General features: G+C 44.8%; 1 protein-coding gene across 1 annotated transcript in view; it reads right to left on the reverse strand.

Moving 5' to 3' along the window:
- GLB1 (galactosidase beta 1) overlaps positions 1-26,696 on the reverse strand; it is a 93,119-nt gene that overhangs the window by 60,480 nt on the left and 5,943 nt on the right. Inside the window, exons 2-6 of the mRNA XM_024743449.1 lie at positions 10,705-10,874; positions 8,226-8,376; positions 7,637-7,697; positions 6,296-6,390; positions 1,275-1,455 (exon numbers count right to left, since the gene is read on the reverse strand). Coding sequence (XP_024599217.1) covers positions 1,275-1,455; positions 6,296-6,390; positions 7,637-7,697; positions 8,226-8,376; positions 10,705-10,874 — 658 coding nt within the window. The remainder of the gene's footprint in view (positions 1-1,274; positions 1,456-6,295; positions 6,391-7,636; positions 7,698-8,225; positions 8,377-10,704; positions 10,875-26,696) is intronic.

Below are 26,696 nucleotides of genomic sequence, written 5' to 3' on the forward strand. Positions count from 1 at the left end.
TGCTCTGAGCAACGTACCATGTTTCTAGAAACACTCAATTCACTCAGAGCCAGTTATTTCCTTGTTGGTAGGGTAGAAGAATCTTTTTAAAAATGCAACTTCAGTTTTCTGTACATCCTTCTCAAGAGAAGGCAACGCTGGATATGCGTCTCATCCCTCAGATGGGAGAACAGCGGGATCCTTATGCTACTTGAAGAGCTGGTCTTTTTGGGCGGGGCAGTAACTTTTCATTTGGAAATAATTTCAAACTTATAGAAAAGCTGTGAGAATAGTACAAAGAACTCATCTTCCCTTCACCCAGGTTCCCCAATTGTTAACATTTTACCACATTCATCAGGTTTTCCCTCTCTATATGAATATACATATTTTTTTCTGAGCCATTTGAGAATAATTTGCAGACAGAATGGCCCCTTACCCCTAGATACTTCAGTGTGTATCCCCTAAGGGCAAGGGCATTCTTTAAATAAACAGAATACAATGATAAAAAACAGTAATCTAAAGGCTTTATTCAAAGATTTCAATTGTCTCAATAATGTCTTTCATAACAACAACAAAGGAAAAAAAAAAACACGGAAAGAAAAAGTCCAGGATCACAACTGCATTTAGCTGCCATGCCTTTTATGAAAGCTGCTCTCAACCTACATGAAGATTTCTTAATGTCATTACAGCTCGAAGCATCCCAGCCCTCCTTTCATGTGTAGAACCTCAGCAGCTTACACAGCACTAATGCATCAGGAAGACGATTTTTTGTAGCATCTGCCAAACCACCTCTGGCCCATCACAGTTCCCAGCCTTATGAGTTTATGTAGAAAGAAAACGGAAGTACCAGGTAAGTTCCCCGAAACCCAGGACTGGCCTCAGAGTTCACGATGGCCACGACCCAGCCCGAGCATCCAGCCATGACTCGGGGGACAGGGGGAGCAGGGAAGAGCAGCATATCCCAGACAGAGCCTGAAAGGTGGAACTCCTCAACCTGGAACTGCTCCTGGCAGGCAGCCCCTAAGAGAACAGGACTCCAGGCCGCAGCCAGCTCCGCCAGGGCTGGAAATGGAGCTCCTGACCTAAGGGCCAGCTCAGCTGACATAAAATGATCTCTGCAATGGAGGGGTGCATTATCAGGTGTTCTATTTTACCAGTTACCAGATACAGGAAAATCTGGGAAATCTCACTCGATATGCCCTTGCCACTTGAACAACAGCTGCTTAGAATGACCGATGGAGTAAAAAGCCCAAACCTGCCTGGTGAGCTGGGTTTCTGTGACTGTAGACACCAACCTGCTCCGAAGTCCACGGTGGCATAGAGCCCCTGCAGTGCCCCGCACTGCAGGAAGCTCTCATGCGCCCCGTCCGTGGTGAACAGAAGCACGTCCTCACCCAGGTGGTAGTGGAAACGCTTCTGCAGGAAACGCAGGTAGTTGTAATCACAGGTATAGTAGCTGCCATATTCATTTTCAACCTGCAAATTTAAAAAGAGGAGGGGAAAGAAATCAGGAGACTCCAACGTCCGAAGGCAAGCTTTTGTTTAGAGAAACTACCTGCACATCTCTGAGATGACAAGGCTTAGTAATATCCCCAAATATCTCCTACACTCAGTCCTCAAAACTCATTTTCCAAAAAGCAACTCAGCATAAAAACCTACCTTCTAATACCTCCCAGAAATAAGGAAAACAACCAATGTGTTAGTTTTCAGATTGTAGTGATATTGTCCCCTATAATACATAACCGATACTTTAAACATTACATAAATAATACCTTTCCATGGCAGAAGTATTAAAAAATGAAGAAAAATCATCTGTTAATTCAGGGGGTAGAGGCCAAAGGATGTTGCTGGAGATCCTGCATCGTCAGCCTCCACAACAATGAATTACTGGGTACAATGACAAAAGTGCTGAGGGTGGTAACCCCTGCTCTGAAGTGTCCATTCTCAATGAGGTGGAGAGCATCCCCAAAGAGGTGGGAGCTGATTTTTATAGGATTAAAAAAAAAAAAACCTTATTTTTCATATAAAGTATAGATATATGTACAATTATACAGTATATCTCAGGTATTAAAACTTCATGGGGGGCAATTAGAAAAATATGTCTAGAGAGGATCTTTAATGGGCAACAATGAAAAAAAGGTTAAGCAACATTGCTCTAAAGCAATAAAATGAATGACCTTCATTTATTTCCTATACACCAGATACACCAGAAAATCCAATACACCAAAGAATCTTAGAGGTATAGAGGTTGGTGAAAGAAGCATGACACTGAAAAATACACACGATACAATTTCCCGAATAGAAAACAATTTCCTGAATAGTCAAAACCAAACTATCAAGTCTTGGTGTGCACATAATTGGTAAAAGTGTAAAGAAAAGCAAGAAGCTGATGGCTACGAAAGTCAGAACAGTGAGAAGAGGTGGGGTGTCATTAAGAAGGACACCTGGGAAGCTTCCAGGGTCCTGGCCACGTACCATTTTCCATCTTGGGTGGTCACTCTGTGGCTGTTCTCATCATAATGCTTCATTATTGCACATTAATGTGTGTGTGGTATACTTCACAATTTTACAAAAATTTAAAAATTTCCCACACATAACAATTTCTACCTGCACACAACGCGAAACAAATTTTTGTGATCCTAGGGATATGTGGCCTTTGAACATGAGCATAAGAAACTGTGAGCCTCCAGAAAAGAGATGCCCAGTTTGAGGGTGGATGGAAGAGATGGTTAAGGAAGCTTCCCCGGAGGGATTGCCCGAGGCAACTCTAGACAGAAAGGCACTCGCTGGTCAGGGAAGCGGGAGAGGTAGAGAGTATTCCTGCAAGAAGTATGCTGTTGGCAAAATTGCTAGTAGCTCCATGAAGCCTATGGACAGAGTCAGGGAGTGGGAAGGGAGTAGGGAGTGATGTAGAAGAACTAGACACCACCATCATCATCTGCAAAGCACCTCCTCCCAAATGGTTTAACGCACGATGGTTTTCTCAGCGAGAATCCCTCTGACTATACTTTCATGTTATGGGTTCAAGAAGCAAAACAGGCCTTCCTTGGTGGCGCAGTGGTTAAGAATCTGCCCGCCAATGCAGGGGACACGGGTCCAAGCCCTGGTCCGGGAAGATCCCACATGTCGCGGAGCAACTAAGCCCGTGTGCCACAACTACTGAGCCTGTGCTCTAGAACCCGCAAGCCACAACTACTGAAGCCTGTGCACCTAGAGCCTATGCTCTGCAACGAAGGGTAGCCCCTGCTCGCCGCAACTAGACAAAGCCCATGTGCAGCAACAAAGACCCAATGCAGCCATAAATAAATAAATAATTTTAAAAAGAAGCAAAACAAGGACTTCCCTGGAGGTGCAGGGATTAAGATTGCGCTTCCGGTGCAGGGGACGCGGGTTCCATCCCTGGTCGGGGAACTAGGATCCCGTATGCCGCGAGGTGCAGCCAAAAAAAAAATAATAATAAATTAAATTAAAAAAAAAAAAGAAGAAGCAAAACAGGTAGTGGTAGGCCAGTATCAAGGGCTTCACAGGTCATGAAGCCATCCTGCAATTGAAGGTGTTTGCCACTCACACAGAGCAGGAAACTCCCCTTGGATGACTGATTCTGATACTCTGATTACTGCCTCAGAAGTCCCTTTGGAAATAATTGAAATAAGTCTTAAGAAAAGCTTTGCAAACACTGGCAAGGTACTGTCCCCCTCATTTTCTTTTTTCTCCTCTTTAATTAAGAGCTACTTAAATGGCTGTGTCTTCCTTCATCATCTGGCTGCCAAGAAGTTCAGAGCTAAATTTAAGGGTCGGCTTTAGCAACTAAGAGGGCCCAGAGCCTCTGCACCTCTCGTTCTTTTCTGGCCACGCCCCAAGCCAATGTCATTGATTTTCACTTACTCTTTCAAATCTTATTTATCCATTATCATCATTGTATTAAGATAAAATACAGGACTGTAGTTTAAACAGGATTGTAATAAATGCATATACCTAATTTGGTTAGGTTTTTAGAGAAAGAGAAAAGCCCAACATTCGCAAGACAGCCTTGTGCTGCGGTCACAGGCATCAGAGGCCCAAGAGTCCCTGTGCAAACCTCAGCTCTGCCTCTTCTTATCCAGGTGGCTCCACCCGTAAAATGTCTCTTTGTCTGTAAGAGGTGAGTGTACCTACCTCACTGGGTTGTATGAGGATTCACTGAGCCAATACATGAATAGGGCTTTTGCACAATACCTGGCACCTGGTAAGTGCTCAGAAAGCTGGCAATAAAGCGTACAGTCAAGTTCTCTATCATTGCCAATGAGAGGAAAGCAGAGGTGTGTGTGGAGGCGGGGGAGGTAAGAGGAGAAACACACAGAAAAGGGCTTGAGACTCATAGACGAAGTTGCAGTTAGCCTCAGAGGAAAGCTGATTTTTCTAGAGTAGGAGTTTGCCAACTTTTTCTATAAAGGGCCAGAGAGTAAATATTTGGAGCTTTTTGGCCATATGTCTGTGTCTCAACTACTGGTTCACAAGCAGCCCCGGACAATATATAAATGGTCGGGCATGGTCATGTGCCAGTGGCCTTTATTTACAAAAACAGGCAGAGGGCCAGGTTTGCAGGTTGCAGGTCTTTGTTCTAGAATAATTATCTCACCCTGTAAGCTCCCTGATAAAGCAACAAAACACTGCAGACGTTTTCAGTTGTTCCTCTTCCAAAACAGCAGGTATAAACAGGGCTCATCCCTCATGATGAGTACCTCACAAATTGGATGAAGCAAATTTGTGGGTGGAAGGCCTCCACTCCTAATTATCAAGGGGCAAAAGGATTAGGTGGGATTTTAGCAGGTGGAGATGTGATGGGGGGAAGGGAGAGGAAGGAAGCTGAGTCCTCCGGCAGGATCCACGGTCAAGTTCAAGTCACCTGAGGTTGCCAGGGATGGACACAGGAGGAAATTCCCCCCAAGACAGTCAACTTTGCTCTCCCTTGCACAGTTCATATTTGCTGACATTGTGGTGCATTTCAATAACCAAAAGGTACAGAAAAGCCGTCAGCAAAAATTGAAAGTGATTTCGGCAGAAGCAGAGACTAAAAAGCAAGGGAAATTGAGGAAAACCTGAGATCAAGAGAAAGGAAGAAGACCCAGCTATGCAGATACACCCAGTTTCAGCCTTGAAATCTTCATACAGGAAAATGGGCTCCTGTAAGCTTAACTGGTACAGACTCAGGACAGGTGAGGGGCAGTGAGTGCTATCAGTACACCCCTCTGGGAGTAGCAGCCTGGCCTCTCTCCACCACGCAGGGCACCCTGGCCAGCCCAGCCCTCTCATATCTGAAGGGCATGGAAATGGCCAGGCTCCCTCCCCACAATGACCGTCCCTGCAAACACTCCACAGCGCTGTTCACAAGAAGGAAATCTGGCCCACGCTCCCCTAGGGAGCACCGCACGCACCCCCTTGCTGGTCCGGGATGCAGCCAGTTTTACATAATGTATTCTTTGCAATCAGAGCACCCTTGGTAAATGACCAACAGACATGGTTTTGTTTTACCGAAGTATTTTTACAAACATCAAAAATCATCGCAGGTCAAGTGTACCTATTTTTCACTTGAAAAATTCTTGCCACGTGATATACCTCACAATCTACCAGTCACTGCAAAGTGAAAAACACATGGAAGAAGGAAAGTGAGGGCAGGAAGTGGGAGAGAAAACACAGTGGCCCCAATTCACTGCATCCTCTTTCCACACCCATGGAAACTGACGGCCTAGGCAGTGCAGACGCCAAAGTGGGTCAGTCCATGCTGCATCCCTGTGGCCAGAAGGCAACGTGGCACCGGGGAGGAGCCAGGCTGCAACATTTGCCAGCTGCGTGACCTTGGCCAAGTCACTTTAACCTCTTTGAAGATGGTGGTTGGAATAACTGAATAGCATTTGTAGGGTATCCAGCAGAGTCTCACACAGCAAGCATTCAAAAATGGTAATGCCTCCCCAGAATGCAATTTAAATCAAAGCACCATCTGTGGCATTGCCTCTTAAAGAAATAGACATATGAAGATAAACAGCAAGGACCTACTGTATAGCACAGGGAACTATATTCAATATCTTGTAATAACTTAGAGTGGAAAAGAATCTGGAAGAGAATATATATACATATATATGTATATGACTGAACCACTTTGCTGTACACCTGAAACTAACACAACATAGTAAATCAACTATACTTCAATTTTAAAAATTAAAAAGAAAAACAAAGAGAAAGAAATAGACATATGAGGTTCATGTCTGCTTCGTTCCCGTATATAATGTGGATGGATGGAAACCTCCCCTGACCCGGCCAGGCTCCTCTCTGCAGTTACCTGCACTGTTATAATCGGCCCTCCGTTCTGATAGAGGAGGGGCCTCATCTTGGGCAGAAGGATTCCCAACCACTTGTCCACAGCTGCAAGGTAATCTGGAAGACAACCAGGTTTAACACCATCACACGCCTTTTTCTACAAAGAGACACAACACAGCCTCTTACCCTGGGGCTGGCAGCAGAGACTGAACAGACTGGATTCAACAACCACTTTCTGAAATGGGGGGCGCTACATGCACTAAAAGTCTGCTAAAAGTGCCCTGCTGGGCTTCCCTGGTGGCGCAGTGATTGAGAGTCCGCCTGCCGATGCAGGGGACACGGGTTCGTGCCCCGGTCCGGGAAGATCCCGCATGCCGCAGAGCGGCTGGGCCCGTGAGCCATTGCCACTGAGCCTGCGCATCCGGAGCCTGTGCTCCACAACGGGAGAGGCCACAACAGTGAGAGGCCCGCATACCGCCCCCCCCCCAAAAAAAAAAAAGTTGTCCTGCCGAGAGTTGTCTCCTCAGTGGAGCTCTGAGAGGACAAGGACCAGTATGCCTGGTATCTGCCCCTGCCATTAAGACAAAAAGCCTGCAGCACAGGAGGCATCCACCAATGTTTGTTGAATGACTGAGTGATGTGTCCTCTCTGTCACAGTTGAGGTTTTTAAAAATTAAGTTCTAATCAATTATACATTTACATTGTCAAATGGGGATAACAGAGTACATAGGTCATAAAGTTGCTGTAAGGATTAACTGAGATAAAATGTGGAAAAACACTAATATACTAAGAGCTTAAAATGTGAGGGTAGTACACTAAGAAGGAAATGCATATAGAACATAATATACTAGCCTTTTACACAGCAAATTTAATCAGCGTTAGCTGCTTTTATGACCAGCTTCATCACCAAGAGAAACTGAAGCCTTCAGAAGACAGAAATGCAGCTAAGAACTCTACTCAATTCTCTGTAATGACCTATATGGGAAATGAATCTAAAAAAGAGTTGAGATATGTATATGTATAGCTGATTCACTTCGCTGATTAGCTGGGAGTCAGCACCAGCCATGTCGTATTCTAAGAACAGAGGCAGAGAAAGCATTAAAATCAGCCAGTGAACCGCAAACAGGGCCCAGTGCCAACTCAAAGAGTTACCAGGGTATCAGCAAGATCTGGTCAAGTTGTTCAAATAATCCTTCTTTCCTAAAACATTCAGTATCTGGAGGAGCATGAGGAACACTCACACTTTTGCTAAACTTTCAGAAGCATTCGCCCAGGAGTACCCCAGCCTTTGAAATACCTGACTCGTCTGATATAAATTATCTAAGCTTTCTTAAATTCTCTTACGACATCTGTAACAACTTACCTGGATCACAAGAACGGAGAACAATAGATCCTTTCTCTAGTAGCCAAGCAGGTAATCCTCCCTAGAAGAGGAAAAAAAAAGGAAGAAGAGGCCATGATAAGGTCTTAGGGGAGACAGAAATTACTATTAGCAGTGAGGGGAGAGAAGAAAAATGTCATGGAGAAGGGGTATTTGAGCTGGGCTTTCTGGGTTGTAACTTTCAGGGCAATTAGAAATTGTAAACATAATAAAAATAAGATCACTGTGCATGAATGCAATGTTTTGAGAATCAAAGCCTTTTCTACAGATTCCTCCACTTAACCTCACAACTACCCTGTGAGGCAGACAGAGGTCACACCATGAACTTCTTTCTACAGATGAGGAAACTGACTTCTGTACGTGACCACCAAGAGGAGGACCCATGCCTTGTGACCCCTCCCTGCTCCTCTCTGCCTGGGCACTGCTCAAGGTAAAAGACAACTGGGTTTGCTCAGTCACAGGCCCGTGTTACCTGGAATTAGAGACTTATCAACGCTGCTTTAGTTCACTTGCCTCCAGATCCCTGCCTGACCGCACACCAGGCAGGCAGGGCAGGTCTAGCCGCACTCACCATGTCCCACTCTGCACAGATGTACGGTCCAGGCCTCAGGATGACCAGCAGTCCCAGCTCATGTGCCAGCTGAATAAAATGCTCCACGTCGTGGTCCCCTGTGAACTCGTACTGTCCTGGCTGGGGCTCGTGGAAGTTCCAGGCCACGTACCTGCCAAGACACACACAGCCCCTTCCTGGAAATAGCTCAAAAATCCAGGTGTCCTACATGAATTTCTGAACAGTCTGCAGAACTATAAACCCGCAGGACACACAGACATCTTCCTAAGGCAGACTCGCAGAAAAGAAGCCTTCTTTTGAGTTTTCACAGCAGCTACCAAGAGAATCAAACTTGTGGGGAACACTTTTAAGTGTATGACCCTCAAAGAACGCCCATTCCTATTTAATGCTTGACTTAAAAAAAAAAGACAGAGTTCATGGACACAAACTACTGCTATGGAAAAATTACTTATGCCTATGTAAGGGCTTAGGAAAAATGAAAATATCTGTGCTAAAGTAATAAGAGGCATACTTATTTTATTTATTTATTTATTTTTGGTATGCGGGCCTCTCACTGCCGTGGCCTCTCCCATCGCGGAGCACAGGCTCCGGACGCGCAGGCTCAGCGGCCACGGCCCATGGGCCCAGCCACCCCGCGGCACGTGGGATCCTCCCAGACCGGGGCACGAACCTGCGTCCCCTGCATCGGCAGGCAGACTCCCAACTACCGCGCCACCAGGGAAGCCCCATACTTATGTTTTGAAAAATATTTTTCAATAAAAATGGGAAAACCTCCAAGCCCTGTGTCCTCCTAACAAAAGATTTTGTCAGGAATAGCCCGAAGGAGGTAAAATAACAAAAATTCTGGGACTTCCCTGGTGGCGCAGTGGTTAAGAATCCGCCTGCCAATGCAGGGGACACGGGTTCAAGCCCTGGTCCGGGAAGATCCCACATGCCACAGAGCAACTAAGCCCGGGCGCCACAACTACTGAGCCTGCGCTCTAGAGCTTGCGTGCCACAATTACTGAGCCCGCATGCCACAACTCCTGAAGCCCGCGTGCCTAAAGCCCATGCTCCACAACAAGAGAAGCCACCGCAATGAGAAGGAGCCTGCACATCACAATGAAGAGTAGCCCCCGCTCACCACAACTAGAGAAAGCCTGTGTGCACCAATGAAGACCCAATGCAGCCATAAATAAATTTATAAAAAATAAAATTCCGACCAGCTCCTCGGGCTGCCTGCAGCATGGGACACAAACTTATTTATTTATTTATTTTTAAAAGTTAATTTTTTTAAATTAAATTTTTGGCTGCGTTGGGTCTTCATTGCTGCGTGCGGGCTTTCTCTAGTTGCAGCGAGTGGGGGCTACTCTTCGTTGTGGTGCACGGGCTTCTGCTTGCGGTGGCTTCTCTTGTTGCGGAGCACGGGCTCTAGGCGTGCAGGCTTCACTAGTTGTGGCTCGTGGGCTCTGGAGCGCAGGCTCAGTAGTTGTGGCACATAGGCTTAGTTGCTCCGCGGCATGTGGGATCTTCCCGCACCAGGGCTCAAACCTATAACCCCTGCACTGGCGGGTGGATTCTTAACCACTGCGTCACCAGGGAAGCCCTGGGACACAACTTTAAATATGAAGCCACCCACTGCCATCACAAAGGTGTCTTTGATGACCCCTGGCTTGTGTTTTTTTTCCACAATCCCATGGTTTCAGGGTTCCCTGGAACAGTCTTGGTCTCCCAGAACTTGGTGTTGAAACTACAGACATGTCCCAGTGGCCCTAGAACCAGAAAAACAAGTGGGATTCTTCCTAACTATCTGTCCCAGGAATCTGCCGCTGGGTTTTCTCACCCTTTGTCTTTGAAGAGTTATCAGCAATCCACATCAGCAATGCAGAAACCAAAGTGTCCAGCCACCCCAACTTCCTTCTCAATTAGTCACTTTACAACAGCAGAAGAGATAAGGAGAGATAGTTCTGGGGTAAAATTCTGTAACCTTGGGCCATGGAATCACCCCAGCAGAACCACAAAGACAAACTAGGTTTCAGGAATCTACCCAACAAGGCATATCCCTCTAGGAGCTAAGAGGAGCTATGGTTGCCTACCAACACCCTTATCTTCAAATCTCAGCAGAACCTCTGTCCAAACACATGTGCCTGGGCAAATTTCAGTTTCGCCAGCTGCAAACAAGAAGGGTGACCTTGGAGAAATGGCATCATCCATGTAACGTGCCCTGCACACAGTAAACGCTCAACCATTGTTACTTCCCTTTGCCCTTTCAAGCTGATATCCACTTTATGATTTCTGGTGACAAAGTTCAAGGTTGGAAGAAGTAGTTAATTGTCTAAAGTAGGGACACTCAAGCCCATGACTAGCCTCTCCCGGGACCCCAGACCATGCTATTCCCCGTTCTGAGCAATGAAACAGCTGCACCGAGAGATGCAGCTGGACCCTCCCTCCAGGGGTGGGTGTCCAGGCCCAGGTGAGAGCCCAGTGCCCTCCTACTTACGTCTGGATGGCATTCAGTCCAGCCATCTTCATCTTCAGCAGCCGATCCTTCCAGTAGAAACGGGGCACGCGGAAATAGTGAATGCTTCCCGAGATGTAGCGGAAGGGCTGGCCATCCTTGAGGAAGCAGTTGTGGCCGTAATCAATCTCGAAAGTCCTCTGGGAGGCGTTCTACAGAGCAAGGACGGAACCACATGAGAACTTCCACCCTCCGCATCTCAGAAGCAGACGCTTCAACAGTGGCAACTGACTCCCTACCCTCTTAGCTTGTGTACGTTCTTGATTCTGGGCTATAAAGCAAACCACTGCTAAGTCAGGGCATGGAGGAGCCACGTGCAGGATTCCAGAGGCCGGCACCAATGTGACAATCAGTGGGTGAGCTGCAGAATTTACATGCCCAAAGAGAAAACCCTGCTGCAGGGGACTCTTCGCAAGGTGTGGCGAAGCTCAGTGTGCTGGGGCTGGAACACACACACACATACCCTGGACCCCATGGCTGTGACCTGCCGGAGCTCTGGGTGTCCCTCAACAGGAATGCCGTTGTGCTGAAAGCAACAGATCAGAAGTCCGAAGCCCTGAAGCCTTATCCTAGGTGCTGCGCTGAGTCCCACAATGACTGAGCATCCCTCTCTAACCCTGCATCTCTTCATCCATAAGTATGCAGGATGCCAGACTAAATGAACTCTAAGGCAATATGTGCGACCCAATTTGTAGGTTGTGAACTCAATTTGGTGATGATTGGCACTTTTTTTAATGAAAGAGGATAGAAATATCAGTGTATTGCAGAGTAAAGACAAGTGTTTTTTTTTAAATTTGTTTTATTGAAGTATAGTCGATTTACAATGTCGTCTTAATTTCTGCTGTACAGAAAAGTGATTGTTATACACATATATACATTCTTTTTCATATTCTTTTCCATTATGGTTTACACAGGATATTGAATATAGTTCCCTGTGTTACACAGTAGGACCTTGTTGTTTATCCATTCTATATATAATAGTTTGCATCTGCTAATCCCAAACTCCCACTCCATCCCTCTCCCAACCCCCTCCCCCTTGGCAACCACAGGTCTGTTCTCTATGAAAACAAGTGTCATTTTATGAAATTTTGTTATATATACATATATAGAGTTGCATATGGTTGTATGTCTCTGTGGGGTTGAGATGTAAGATGTATTTCTATTAGCAACTAATCAAGATGTTTTTTTTGTTTTTTTTTTTTGCGGTACGCGGGCCTCTCACTGCTGTGGCCTCGCCCGTTGCGGAGCACAGGCTCCGGATGCGCAGGCTCAGCGGCCATGGCTCACGGGCCCAGCCACTCCGCGGCATGTGGGATCTTCCCGGACCAGGGCATGAACCCGTGTCCCCTGCATCGGCAGGTGGACTCTCAACCACTGCGCCACCAGGGAAGCCCAAGATGTATTTCTAGAAGTCAAATCAAAGTTTGAGAAACACAGTTTGGGGATCACTTCAGGAGCTGAAATGCTAGGATTTTAAAGGGAAGACCTCTGGGACTTCCCTGGCGGTCCAGTGGTTAAGACTCTGTGCTTCCAGTGCAGGGGCTTGGGTTGGATCCCTGGTCAGGGAACTAAAATCCCACACGCCATGCAGCGTGGCCAAAAAAAATTTTTTAATTGAAAAAAAAAAAGAAAAGAAAGGGGACACCTCAAAGGGGAGGCCGACTGTGAGGCAGAATAGAACACTGCCCTCTGGTGGATATAAAAAGGCAGCAATAGACCTCAGGTTCCAACAGGACAAGGGCTACAAGAGACCATTTAATTAGTGTCCTCCATTGTTGGTAAGATTCCTTGCGCATATTTAGGCTTTTTTTTTTTTTAAATCTCTTTTTCATAGCAGCATCACAGTCCATGAGAGCTTTGGGGGTTGCCCTTGAAGCCATATCTGGAAACATCAATGAGAGCAAAGGTCCTAGATCACACTTGGCCTGAAATCCAAATATAAAGTATTGTGACTGTGGGAATTCCCTGGCGGTCCAGTGGTTAGGACTCCAAGCTTCCACTGCAGGCAGCCCAGGTTCAGTCCCTGGTCGGGGAACTAAAGATCTTGCATGCCGCCAGGAGACTGCTTAGGGGCAACTGGAAAGCTTTACTGTATGTGAGTTACTAAAGCTAAACAAAAAAAACCAAATAATTTAAGAATCATTTTTTAGAAGGCCAGAGTGTCAATTTAATATCTCCAAACAACGCTTTAATTGCTACTCAAAAGCAAGAAACTCACATGATTTCTTATACTAGGTGCCCCAATGGATGACTTTGAAAACATCTCACAGCATGTATATGATTATGTCAAATAAGGGTTTCCCACAAGTTCTTTGAGTTCAAAGGTGGCCCATATGTTGGGGAAGTTGTTTGTACAGGTAGAAAGGGAGTGAGCAACTTCGGGCAGAACTGGGAAAAGGAAAGGGCTGTTTGGAGTTCGCTTGTCTAAGGGAAGGGATTTGGAAAAGCAGATGACGTTGGAGAGAAACGATCTGGGCAGATGGTGGAATATGGCCTTTGTCCCACAGAGCAGAGCACCCCTGCATTCAAACAACCTCAAAATCCAGCCCAAACATCAACCTAACAAGCACTTGCAAATATTACAAACACCTACTATGTGCTGGGTAATAACAGAGGGGAACCAACAGATGCAGCCACAGACCACATGGAGCTTCTGTCTAGCAAGGAAGAAACCCAGGAGTCGACATAGTGAGGCCTACAGAGCAAAATGAGGATAAAACCACCAGGTTGGGGCTTCCCTGGTGGCGCAGTGGTTGGGAGTCCGCCTACAGATGCAGGGGACACGGGTTCTTGCCCCTGTCCGGGAAGATCCCACATGCCGCAGAGCAGCTGGGCCCATGAGCCATGGCCGCTGAGCCTGCGCGTCCGGAGCCTCTGCTCCGCAACAAGAGAGGCCGCGATAGTGAGAGGCCCGCGCACCGCGATGAAGAGTGGCCCCCGCTTGCCGCAACTAGAGAAAGCCCTCGCACAGAAACAAAGACCCAACACGGCAAAAATAAATTAATTAATTAAAAAACTCCTACCCCCAACATCTAAAAAAAAAAAAAAAAGAATAATGGGTCTAAGCCGAGCCCCAGGATGAGGAAGAGTTAGCCAAGGGGATGGGCGACACAGGCAGAGGAAACTGTGAGCCCTGGTGGAGGGGGCTCCACCCTCCTGAGTTTTTTCCTAGTAAAGTGTTGACACAAATTAAAGAGTCAGGGGCAGGGAGAATTGGAGAAAGGTGGTCAAAGGCACAAACTTCCAGGGACTTCCCTGACAGTCTAGTGGTTAAGACTCTGCGCTCCCACTGCAGGAGGTGCAGGTTCAATTCCTGGTGGGGGCACTAAGATCCCACATGCTGCGTGGCACAGCCAAAAAAAAAAAAAGAGGTACAAACTTCTGGTTATCAGGTAAATAAATACCAGGGATGTAAGGTACAACATGATGACTATAGCTAACACTGCTGTAGGATATACAGGAAAGCTGTTAAGAGAGTAGATCCTAAGAGTTCTCATCATAAGGAGAAGAAAATTTTTTCCTTTCTTCTTTCTTTCTTTCCCTTTTACTTTATCTGTATGAGAAGATGGGTGTTAGCTGAACCTATTGTGGTAATCATTTCACAACATGTAAATAAATCACGCTGTTCGCCTTAAACTTATCCAGTGATGTATGCCAATTATTTCTCAATAAAACTGGAAAAAGGTTAAACTTAAAAAGTGGACTGATGAAATAAATTATGGTTTCTATGGTATGTGTACTGCATATGAATGTACATACACACACATGATGAAATATTATGTACATCCTGAGAGTAATGACTTATTCTTGCCACTGTGGTAAGACCTCTGAGACAGAATAAAGAGGTCAAGAGGTGTTTTTAAAAACACACCTGGGGACTTCCTGGCTGTCCAGTGGTTAAGACTCCGCACTTCCACTGCAGGGGAGGCGGGTTCCATCCCTGGTCGGGGAACTAAGATCCCGCATGCCGCGAGATGCGGCCAAAAAATTAAAAAAACAAAAAAACGAAACCTCAAAAAAACACACCTATGTCAGCTCCTGTGGATAGTCCCGCGCGAGTTCAGTGTACAGTGTGCTGACAGTGTCTCATCTCAAGCTCACCCGTCAAGTCTTTGTGTCTTCCCACCCACACGCCACGGGCACCTGCTCACCCAGGAACCCAGGTGTCGGGGGGAGTCCACGCACCTCGGAGCAGCCCTCAACCAGTGGGAGTGGATAACTGCACCCTCCTCTTTTTTTTTTTTTTTTGCGGTATGCGGGCCGCTCACTGCTGTGGCCTCTCCCGTTGCGGAGCACAGGCTCCGGACGCGAAGGCTCAGCGCCATGGCTCACGGATCCAGCCGCAGCCGCTCCGCGGCATGTGGGATCCTCCCGGGCCGGGGCACGAACCCGTGTCCCCTGCATCGGCAGGTGGACTCTCAACCACTGCGCCACCAGGGAAGCCCCACCCTCCTCTTTTAGGCAGGCAATTCGGGAGACGTTCCGTCTGCTCTCCAGGAGACCTTGGCAGAATCACGGTCGTGTTGCCCAGAGTGAGAATCTGTCCCTCTTGGGCCGCTTCCCAGATCACCTGCACTCCAGCCCTGGTTTCATGTTTTACTTCTAGAGGAACCCAAATTAAGACACTTGGTACCAGAACTGTCCTACACAGCAGATCCTCAGGATGTGAGTCAATACCTGGATTTCTCATTTCCTGTGCGTCAAACAGCAGGAAGAACACTACAGCTGGTGCTAAGTGGGTGGCGACGGCCCATGGTATGCAAACACACACGATAAGGCCCTCACCTGTGCAGGGCTGGGAGTGGGCATCTGCATTAGCTCTACCCGTGGAATGGGGCTGAGGGGTGGGTGCTGGTAATTATAAGGATTGTGAGGTTGGCTGGTTTTTACTAACAGATTGGAAGCTTTGAAGAAAGAGACCGGTTGACAGGCTCAAATCAGCCACCCACTCAGGGCATTCTGTGAATGCCAGAGGCTACCATGGCAATGTTTAAAGAGACCTACATCTCCTGCCAGAAAGATAAGGCCAGGACTTAATTGGGGAGGGGGAGGGGGGACACTGGGAGGGGATCTTGAGGGGGCAGAACACAAGGCAGATAGAGGGGAGTGTATGGACATGGTGCGTTCTCCCATGTGTGAGCTGTCATCTTGGTAAAGGTGCCCAACCCAGTCCCTGTGCTGTTGGAACCCAGTTCCTTGGAACTTGGACATGATATTGACTTACAGGAAATGAGGTGGAGGTGCCCAGACTGCCATGGAATCCTGAGGAAGGTATGAGATGGCTCCAAGAAGTGAGAAAGTAAAAACGGTGACCAGACACCCCAACATCTGACTATACTCCCCAGAACTGTCCAGAGAACACACCCTTCAGTAAGGAACACAGCAGTGAGGAGGGTCCTGGTGTCCTCCAGAAGTCCCCTGCGGGCTGTGCTCTGTGGGCAGGGGGTGACAGAAGATGCTCCCTCGTGTCTTCGAGGGTGATGAGATCCTGGCATAACCAAAGAGGTACCACTTAACCACCAGATGCAGATGGACATAATCACCACCACAACTAGCTAGGCCAGAGTGGCAGCTGGGGCGTGTTGACAGAGGTGACTTCAGGCAAGGGCTCAGAAACTGCAGCATTCCTAGAGGGTGAGATGGTTGGCCAACCAGTGAGGGTGTTGATTGATGTGTCTCGCAAGAAAAAAATCAATCACTCGTGAGCAAAAGGCTGAGGTCAGCCCCTGCAGTGGAAAATCATGACTCCTTCATCTGGTTCCCAGCTCTGAGGTGGTTCTACAACAAACCGCTGATGGAAGGAAGGATTGGATGGATCCCCGTGAGGAAGGGCCCTGTGATGCCACCCTAAGTACACACAATAAATATTCCTTCCCCAGTGGGACTTAGGACACCTGTGTCCTAAGGAAAGTGCACCCCCAGACCTCATCAGGACTGTTGGATGCAGTCTGGACTGGTATGTATATACCAGGGCTCCCGAATGCCACCATCCCCACCTTGTTGCCACAGGAAAGGGCCCACGTCCTTCTCACTAGTCAGAGGACCTACCCTATGGCGATGTCCCTGGTTCTGAGTGCAAACTGGGACGGTTCTACTTAACAGCCCCCAGAAGCCTCCCCATGAGTAACAGCCACTGTGGAGGGAAGGGCCAAACAGATGTCCTGGAACTGCCCACTGCGCACCTCCACCCAAGATGATTCTGAACAAGCCCACAGTTCTCCTGGAATTGCAGACACTGGTGCCTCTACCACAAAGACTCAGTGGACATCCTCATCACATCCCCATTCAGATCACCGGGGAGCCCCTGCCAAAAACAGATCGTGCTGGATGGTGGTGGACCACTTGTTTAACCAAGTGGTAGCCCCAGTGGCAGCTGTGGGACAGTCAGCACAGCCTCTGGCATTTGGTCTGTGGCTAATCTTTTCAAAACTATCAATAAAAAGGGTCAAAAGCAGTTGGTTTTTAAGTGGGCAGGACAGCAGGACACATTCTTTGTCTTGCTCCAGGGACCTGGTAACTGCCCCGCTCTCTCCCATGAGACACCTCGACTGTCAGGACACTCCCTGAGCTGTCACACTGGTCTGATATACAAACAACAGCATGTTATTTGGACCTGGGGAGCAGTGACAAGTCTCTGAAATGGAAGCTTAGAAAAGCAGCAGAGGGGATGATACAGACAGATGCAGAAGCAGCATCACCTAAGAGACAGCCTCTAACTGGTGACTGTCAGGGCCAAGGTAAACAGGGAAAATCCACTTCATGGCTCCAAAGTGACCCCTTTCAATGTTGAAGGACCTGAGAGGACCCAGTCTAAAAGAGTCAGCTTCCTTAATCTCTGAGCTGTGGCACCACTGATGGAAGTAGGGCCATCGAGAAATGTGGGGGGAGGAGAAAAGAGGGAAAGCTGCCTTCAGAGTTTATTCCCCCCAAATACATATAATGGAAAATTTTCCCTGTGTGCAAATTCCACCCCCTTTTTTTTGGCTGCGCTGGGTCTTCGCTGCTGCACGCAGGCTTTCTCCAGTTGCGGCGAGTGGGGGCTACTCTTCATTGCAGTGTGCGGGCTTCTCATTGTGGTGGCTTCTCTTGTTGCGCAGTGCAGGCTCTAGGCACACGGGTTTCAGTATTTGTGGCACACGGGCTCAGTAACTGTGGCTCACAGGCTCAGTAGTTGTGGCTCGTGGGCTCTAGAGCACGGTCTCAGTAGTTGTGCTGCACGGGCTTAGTTGCTCCATGGCATGTGGGATCTTCCCCAACCAGGGATGGAACCCGTGTCCTCTGCATTGGCAGGCGGATTCTTAACTACCGGACACCTACTTCCCCAACCCCTTTTTAATTAATTCGCATTGGAACCAAATACTGAAGAGCCACAGTTTTATTTCACATGTGCTCGGGTGTGGTAGCATCAATATTTACAGTGCATGAGGTCACAGAACTTACAGAATAAAAAGCAATTCCAAGCAAGTCAAAGCCCACACCTTTCCAAGCCGTGCCCCCACCCCCAACCAATGTATTATACATAATGCATATAACACTGGAGAAAGAAGACCACAGTACAAATGAAATAACCCCAGACCAAATACATATCAGGTAACTAATACTGCCCAATACAACATTTTTAAAGTTAATGATGCTGTTGAGATGATTTCAGTGGTGAATAAGCCTTTCTTTAAAAAAGATTCAATGTAACATTGGTATTTACATCACCAGGTAACGTGAACATGCCTCAGGTTGCCTAATCCTCAGGACTAAAATTAATTATATTTGCATTATTTGGGCACATTCCTCAACCTGAATAAAGAAATAAAAGGAGCTCAGTGCTATCACAGGTTATGTGTCATGCCGATTACGTGAAGATGCTAATGTCTTCAGGTCTCTCATAATAACTCAGGTAAGCACCTATTCCATGGATCTCCATCCCCAGCACCCTACATACCTTCTCAACTCACCCCAGAGGCCCAAGAGCCTGGAGAATTCCTGACATGAGCTGCTCAGCTCCAGGGTGCCAGAGACCCAACCATCCCAGGCTGCTAGCACCCTAGTGTTAAGGGAAAAGGGATTAAGAGAAGGGGAGAAGACAGGGGTGGAGGGGTGTTTACACACATGGGCTTCCCAGATGCCTCAGTTCACAGAGCAAAGAGAAAGAGAAGGAATATTGCAGACGACTATAAAACACACATTGATAATGCCAGAGCTAGAGCCTTTCAAACATCAAATATCATGGAAGCACCATTACATCAGACAGGCTGTAGAACAAAAACCACCGCATGGAATGAATGGTGATAATCAATATGGATCTGGAGGAATTTGTGAATGATCTGCCATGGCTTATAGATTTATTAATTTTATTTACTTATTCCTGTCTTGTTCCAAGAAGATTCTTGTTCAGCATTCCAAAAGACTGTGGATAAAGAGTGCAAATTTCAATGGAAGAGGAAGGGGAAATGGCAGAATGGAGGAGAAATGAGCACAGTTGAGGATCAGTTCCCTATCCTCCAGGACTCACAGACATTTACAGATTTAATTCTGCTCCCTCATCTCAGAGAAAAGGTAAGTACACAGTTTAAAAAGAATAAATTTAAAAATATAAAATAATTCTTAAAAGTGAAAAACAGACCTAACTGTCCACAGAGGAAGGCATCATTTCAAGTGAATTTGAAATAGTATTTTGACTGTATTTAGACTAAGGATAAAAATACATCTTGAACTGCATTAAAACAAATAAACCAGCATCTGGTAGATTTCATCCTATTAAGAATATTTCATTACTATTCTGAATCTATAAAATACATAATAGGATAAATAAGCAATTACATCGGGTTGTTAGGAACCAAACATTTCAGTATAAAATAGAAACAAACATAAAATCAAAGAAAGTTAAGTAAAAGCCCTGCAATCAGGAAATCTCTGTACCGTCCACTCAGTTTTGCTATGAACCTAAAACTGCTCTAAAAACTAATGTAACTTAAATTTTTTTCTCTTTCTAAAAAAATATTTATTTCTCAGCAATAGCCACAGAAACAGCTAAGAAATGACACTAGCCAGTAGCACTTAGCTCCTCTAGCACTTAAATTATGGTCTCTAAATATTTCCCACAAAAAGGAACCAGGGCTCCTTAAGAAATCACTTAATCCAAGTCTGGGGCAGAATATATACAAAATAAGCCTAAAACAATCAACGACTATTAGGGCCACACAAAATGACATAGAAGCCAATTTGAAGGAGCTCCAACTGGCTGAAAATGGGATATTTTGAGCATTAAAAGATTTATCATTTCGTTAGATTGAAACACGTCAGATATGCAAAAATAGCCAAATTCATAATACTCCCTCCCACCTAAAAGAAAAGCTTATTGGTCATCCCTGAAGTCTGCTGGGGTATCAACTAATTATTCTGAAAACTAATGAATAAAGAGGAAGAATCCAGCGTCCGTCTTGCCTTTGGTACAGACTTTTTCAGAATAACCAAACAATTGATGAAGAGAATTCTTTGTAGAAGAACCACAGCTAGTAAATGCAGAAGAAATGAGATTAAAAATCATCGTTTTGGGGGCTGAAGGCAGAATTACACTTCTTTTTCTTTTTTTTTTTTGGCCGCACCGTGCGGCTTGTGGGATCTTAGCTCCCTGACCAGGGATTGTGCAGCAAGAGTGCAGAGTCTTAACCACTAGACCACCAGTGAATTCCCAGGATTATACTTCTAACTAAGCTCCACAAAAACTCCTTCAAAATTCAGAACTGAGGTAAAAGAAGTTTCCATTGTCTCTTGAATAGATAAAAGCCAACTAAATACTCCCAGAAAGTCTATTTAGTACTCTGGCCTACTAAATTCTGTATTAAATGTATCAAACTTAAAAAAAAATCACCATTTTACAATCCCTACTGGACTAATGACTTTAGGCAACAATCATCAATGACTGCTGAAACATTAGATGAAAAGATGATGTAGAACCTTCTAGTGGAGGAGCCAAGCTGACAACACCTGGTCAATCTCAGCATCACTGAAAGCAATGAAGTCTTCCTACCAAAAAAGGAGAAAAGTTGAACATCAATCTGTCTAGCTTCTAGCTCTAACTTTAATAGATGTCCACCTCTACCAGTTTACAGAAAATATGAAGGATAGTACATGTCAAACACCACCACAAATCCAAAATGTAGGAAATACCAAGATATATCCAGATAACTTGAACAAATAAATGGCACAAAATAAGAAGAGAGGGTATCTTATAGACTTAGAGAGACTTAAGAAATATATCACATACAATATATGGACCTTGTTTTTAGATCCTGATTCAAACAAAAGAACTGTAAAATTCCTCAAGAAATCAAAGAAAAAAACTAAAGCTAGCAGAAGGGAGGAAATAATGAAAATTAGAGCAGGAATTAAGTGAAATAGAAAAAAAAAAAATCAATGAAAGTAGGAGTTCTTTTTTTTTTTTTTTTTTTTAACCATATGGGGGCCTCTCACTGTTGTGGCCTCTCCCTTTGCGGAGCACAGGCTCCAGAAGCGCAGGCTCAGCGGCCACGGCTCACGGGCCCAGCCGCTCCATGGCATGTGGGATCTTCCTGGACCGGGGCACGAACCCGCGTCCCCTGCATCGGCAGGCAGACTCTCAACCACTGCGCCACCATGGAGGCCCAAGAGTTCATTTTTTGAAAAGATCAACAAAACTGATAAATCTTTAGCTAGATTAACTAAGAAAAAAAGAGAGAAGCCTCAAAATCAGAAATGAAAGAGAAGATACTACAACTGATGGCACACACACACACACAAAAAGGATTATGAGACTACTATGAACAATTGTATACCTATAAATTGCGAAACCTAAAGAAACTGATAGATGTCTAGAAACAAACAACCTACCAAGACTGAATCATGAAAAAACAGAAAATTGCACAAACCAATAACTAGTAAGAAGATAGAATCAGTAATTGACAATCTCAAAGAAAAACAAAGGATCAGATGGCTTCAGCTAGAGAATTCTACCAAACATTTAAAGAAGAATTAACACCAATCCTCCTGAAACTCTTCCAAAAAATTAAAGAGGAGGGAACACTTCTAAGTTCATCCTATGAGAACATAACCCTAACACCAATGCCAGACAGGACATAACAAAAAAAGAAAACTGCAAGCCAATATCAATATTCCTGATTAATATTGATGCAGAAATCCTCAACAAATATCAGCAAACTAAATTCAACAACTTTTTTTTTTTTTTTTGGCCATGCTACATGGCTTGTGGGATCTTAGTTCCCTGACAAGGGATGGAACCCGCGCCCTTGGCAGTAAAAGCACCGAGTCCTAACCACTAGAGCACCAGGGAATTCCCTCAAGAACTCTTTAAGAGGATTATACATCATGACCAAGTGAGATTCGGAATGCAAGAATGATTCAACATATGAAAATCAATCAATGGAACGCACATTAACAGAATGAAGGACAAAAACATGATCATTTCAATTGAGGCAGAAATTTATTTGGTAAGATTCCACAACTTTTTACGATAAAACACTTAACAAACTATGAATCGAAGAAAATTACCTTAACACAATGAAGGCCGTATACGAAAACCAATAGTTAACATCATACTCGATGTGAAAGATTGCAAGCTTTTCTTCCATGATCAGGAACAAGGCAAGGATGCTTGCTCTCACCACTTCTATTCAACATACTGTTGGAAGTCCTAGCCAGAGCAACAAGCAAGAAAAAGAAACAAAAGACATTCAATTTGAAAGGAAGAAGTAAAATTATCTCTATTCACAGACATGATCTTATATGTAGAACACCCTAAAGATTTCACACACACACACACACACACACACACACACGCAAAATTGTTAGAACTAATAAATGAATTCAACAAAGTTGCAGCATACAAAATCAACATACAAAAATCAGCTGCATTTCTATACACTGACAATGAACAATCCAAAAAGGGAATTAAGCAATTCCAATTATAATAGCATCAAAGAGAATAAAATACTTGGGAATAAACCTAACCGAGGAGGTGAAAGACTCATACACTGAAAACTACAAAACACTGCTGAGATTTTAAAAGACACAGATAAATGGAAAGACATCCCATGTTAATGGATCGAAATACTTAGTATTGTTAAGATGTCCATATTACCCAATGTGATCTATAGAGTCAATGTAATCTCTATCAGAAACCCAACAGCATTCTTTGCAGAAATAGAAAAATTCATCCTAAAATTCATACAGAATTTCAAGGAACCCCCAATAGCCAAAACAATTTTGGAAAAGAAGAACAAAGTTGGGAGACTCACACTTCCTGATTTCAAAACTACTGTAATAAAAAACAATGAGTTACTGATATAAAGACAGACAAATACATCAACAGAATAGAATAGAGGGGCCTGAAAATAAACTGTCACACGAATGTTCACATGGTCATCAGTAAGGGTGCCAAGACCACTCAATGGGGAAAGGACAGTCTCTTAAACAAAAAGTGTTGGGAAAACTGGATATCCACATGCAGAAGAATGAAGTTGGATCCTTAATTTACACCATATACAAAAATAACTCAAAATGGATCAAAGACCGAAACATAAAACCCCCAATTTAAAACTCCTCGAAGAAAACATAGGGGGAAAGCTTTATGATATTGGGCTTGGTTGGCAGTGACTGCTTGGTTATGACACCAAAAGCACTGGCAACAAAAGCAAAAATAGACAAATGGAACATCAAACTTAACTTTTTCGCATCAAGGGATACAATCAATACAGTGAAAAGTCAATCTATGGAATGAGAGACAATAATTGCAAATCATATATCTGATAAGCGGTTAATATCCAGAATAATAAAGACCTACAACTCAACAACAAAAAAATCAAATATGATTTTAAAATGGGCAAAAGACCTGAATAGACATTCTTCCAAAGATGGTATACAAATAGCCAACAAGCCTATGAAAAGATGCTCAACATTACCAATCATCAGAGAAATACAAATCAACACCACAATAAGTTATCATCTCACACCACTATCAAAAACAAACAAACAGGGACTTCCCTGGTGGCGCAGTGGTTAAGAATTTGCCTGCCAACGCAGGGGACATGGGTTCAAGCCCCGGTCTGGGAAGATCCCACATGCCGCGGAGCAACTAAGCCCATGTGCCACAACTACTGAGCCTGTGCGATAGAGCCTGGGAACCACAACTACTGAGCCCGCGTGCCACAACTACTGAAGCCTGAGCGCCTAGAGCCCATGCTCCGCAACAAGAGAAGGCCCGCTCGCCGCAACTAGAGAAAGCCCACGCACAGCAACAAAGACCCAATGCAGCCAAAAATAAATTTAAAAAAAGAAAAAGAATCTGCCTGTCAATACAGGGGACACGGGTTCGATCCCCAGTCCAGGAAGATCCCACATGCCACGGAGCAACTAAGCCTGTGCACCAGAACTACTGAGCCTGTGCTCTACAGCCCGCGAGCCACAACTACTGAGCTGCGTGCCTAGAGCCCATGCTCGCAACAAGAGAAGCCACTGCAATGAGAAGCCCGTGCACCGCAACGGAAGTAGCCACCGCTTGCCACAACAAGAGAAAGCCCATGCAGAGCAGAAACCCAGTGTAGCCATAAATAAATAAATAGATAGATAAATAAATTCATTAACACAAACAAAAAATGGAAGATAAGATTTGGTGAGGATATAGAGAAACTGGAACACTTGTGTACTGCTGATGGGATTATAAAGTGGTCCAACTGCTATGGAAAACAGTATAGAGTTTCCTCAAAAAATGAAAAATAGAACTACTATATGATCCAGCAATCCCACTTCTGGGTATATATCCAAAAGAATAGAAAGCAGGGTCTCAAAAGAGGTATTTGCACACCCATGTTCACAGCAGCACTATTCACAACAGGCAAGAGGTGAAAGCAACCCAAATGTCCACTGATGGATGAATGAACAAAATGTGGTATATACATGCAATGGAATATTATTCAGCCTTAAAAAGGAAGTCTTGTCACATGCTACAGTGGGGATGAACACTGAGGACATTATGCTAAGTGAAATAATCCAGCCACAAAAGACAAATAATATATAATTCCACTTATATGAAGTACCCAGAGTAGTCAGATTCATAGAAACAGAATGTAAAGTAGTGGTTACCAGAGGCTGGGGGTGGGTAGGGGAGTTGTTGTTTAATGGGTATAGAGTTTTACATTTGCAAGATGAAAAAGCTCTGGAGATCTGTTGTACATCAGTGTGAATACACTTAACGCCATTGAACTGTACACTTAAAAAATCACTAAGATGGGGCTTCCCTGGTGGCGCAGTGGTTGAGAGTCCGCCTGAATACATTCCACACTATGTGTTTTTCTATCACACACACACAAAAGACAATTGAGATAATCGGAAAAACTGAAAACTAACTCTACACAGTTAACTGCATTTGAATCCTAAAGTTACTTGTAATAGATACAGCCACCTAATCCTCAGACAGTGGAAAAAATACTTTTATTAAGAGGTAGAAAACCTAACTTCTAGCCCCAAGTCTCCTAACTAGGTATAAGATGATATTAAAGAATTACTGTGAATTTCATCAGCTATAACAGCATTATGGATATGCTTTTTTAAAAAGGATTAATATTGAAGCATTTGGGGGTGAAATTATATTTTCTAAGATTTGCCTTAATATACTCCTGACAAAAAAGAAAGAGTGAAGGGCTGGGGTAGATGAGAAGGAACAGTAGAATAGTCACAAATGTTGAAGCTGGGTGATGGGGATTCTGTTGCTGCTCTCCCTAGTTTGTGAATACTTCCAAGTTTTCACAATAAAAAGCTTTTAAAAAGAACAAACAAGGGGAAAAAAGGATGGTCGGACGGATGGATGTTTGGAATGAATGGCAGTAGGATTAATGTATTGAGGTTTTATAATAATAGTATCCCAGGGCTTCCCTGGTGGTGCAGTGGTTGAGAATCTGCCTGCCAATGCAGGGGAAGAAAGCTTTATGTTTCATTTTAACTTGCATTTAACAGATTTTTAAAAAGAAACTAGAATGAAATTGAAAGCATTTTCAAGCTTCAAAGTAAATGTTTCTCACCACCTCCCACAGCAATAAATAAACAAATCAAAGAAGGTAAATGAGTGAAGAACAGGGAACAGAGGTCCCAAGGGGGCCGTGGAGAGCAGCCCACCAGGACCATATCTGGACACAATTGGAGAAATTTGTGCTGGGAAAACTTCCACCACGTCATGGGACACAAACCAAGTGTGAGAAGGTGCTGCTGGCTATTCCTTGGGCACAGAAGATGGACCTGTCTTGTTTCTGTTAAGAGAGGAATCAGTCAAGCAAGGACTTCAGAGCAGGGATGACAGGTGCTCAAGACTGAAAAATGCTGGCACTCAGGGAAAGAGAAGAGACAAGAAGGTGCAAGATGAAAAGCAGGACTGATGGAAGTGAATTCCATCCAGCTCAGGGCACTGATGAGAAAGATCCCAAATCAAGAAACCAGTGAAATAATACTTGGTAGAGCAGGAGACACACAAGGTGGAAGACAAATGGCAGAACTAGTGTAGACTGGGGGTGATCCCAACTGGGGTCAGGGCACGAGAAAGTGAGAGGGTCTGGAAGAGTGACCTTCCTGAGGTGGCGAGGTTGAGTGATGCCACCAAGAATGCAGTCAGGAAACTTGAGCTGAGCTGGGCGCTGCCCTTGGCAAAGCACTTCCCCCTCCTATAACCCCACCACCCGCAAAGTGTGTTAAAAGAAAGGCTCTCCAGGGTCCTTTCCTTGGTTCTGGATAAGTTTTTTTCCAAACTTATTCCTGGCTGTAAGGATGATTAAACACGACAGGGTAAATAATAAGGAAACCACTGAAATCTCAACTCAAAGATACATTTTAAACTTGACTGGAAGACCCACTGTCAATACTTTGGTTGCCTGGAAACAAGAAAGGTGGTCTCCAGGAGCCCCCAGGGTTCCGCTAACCAAGAAGACAAGGGGGAAAAT

The sequence above is a fragment of the Neophocaena asiaeorientalis genome, unplaced genomic scaffold (genome assembly GCF_003031525.2).
Source record: "Neophocaena asiaeorientalis asiaeorientalis breed wild unplaced genomic scaffold, Neophocaena_asiaeorientalis_V1.1 scaffold332, whole genome shotgun sequence".
Taxonomy (NCBI): domain Eukaryota; kingdom Metazoa; phylum Chordata; class Mammalia; order Artiodactyla; family Phocoenidae; genus Neophocaena; species Neophocaena asiaeorientalis.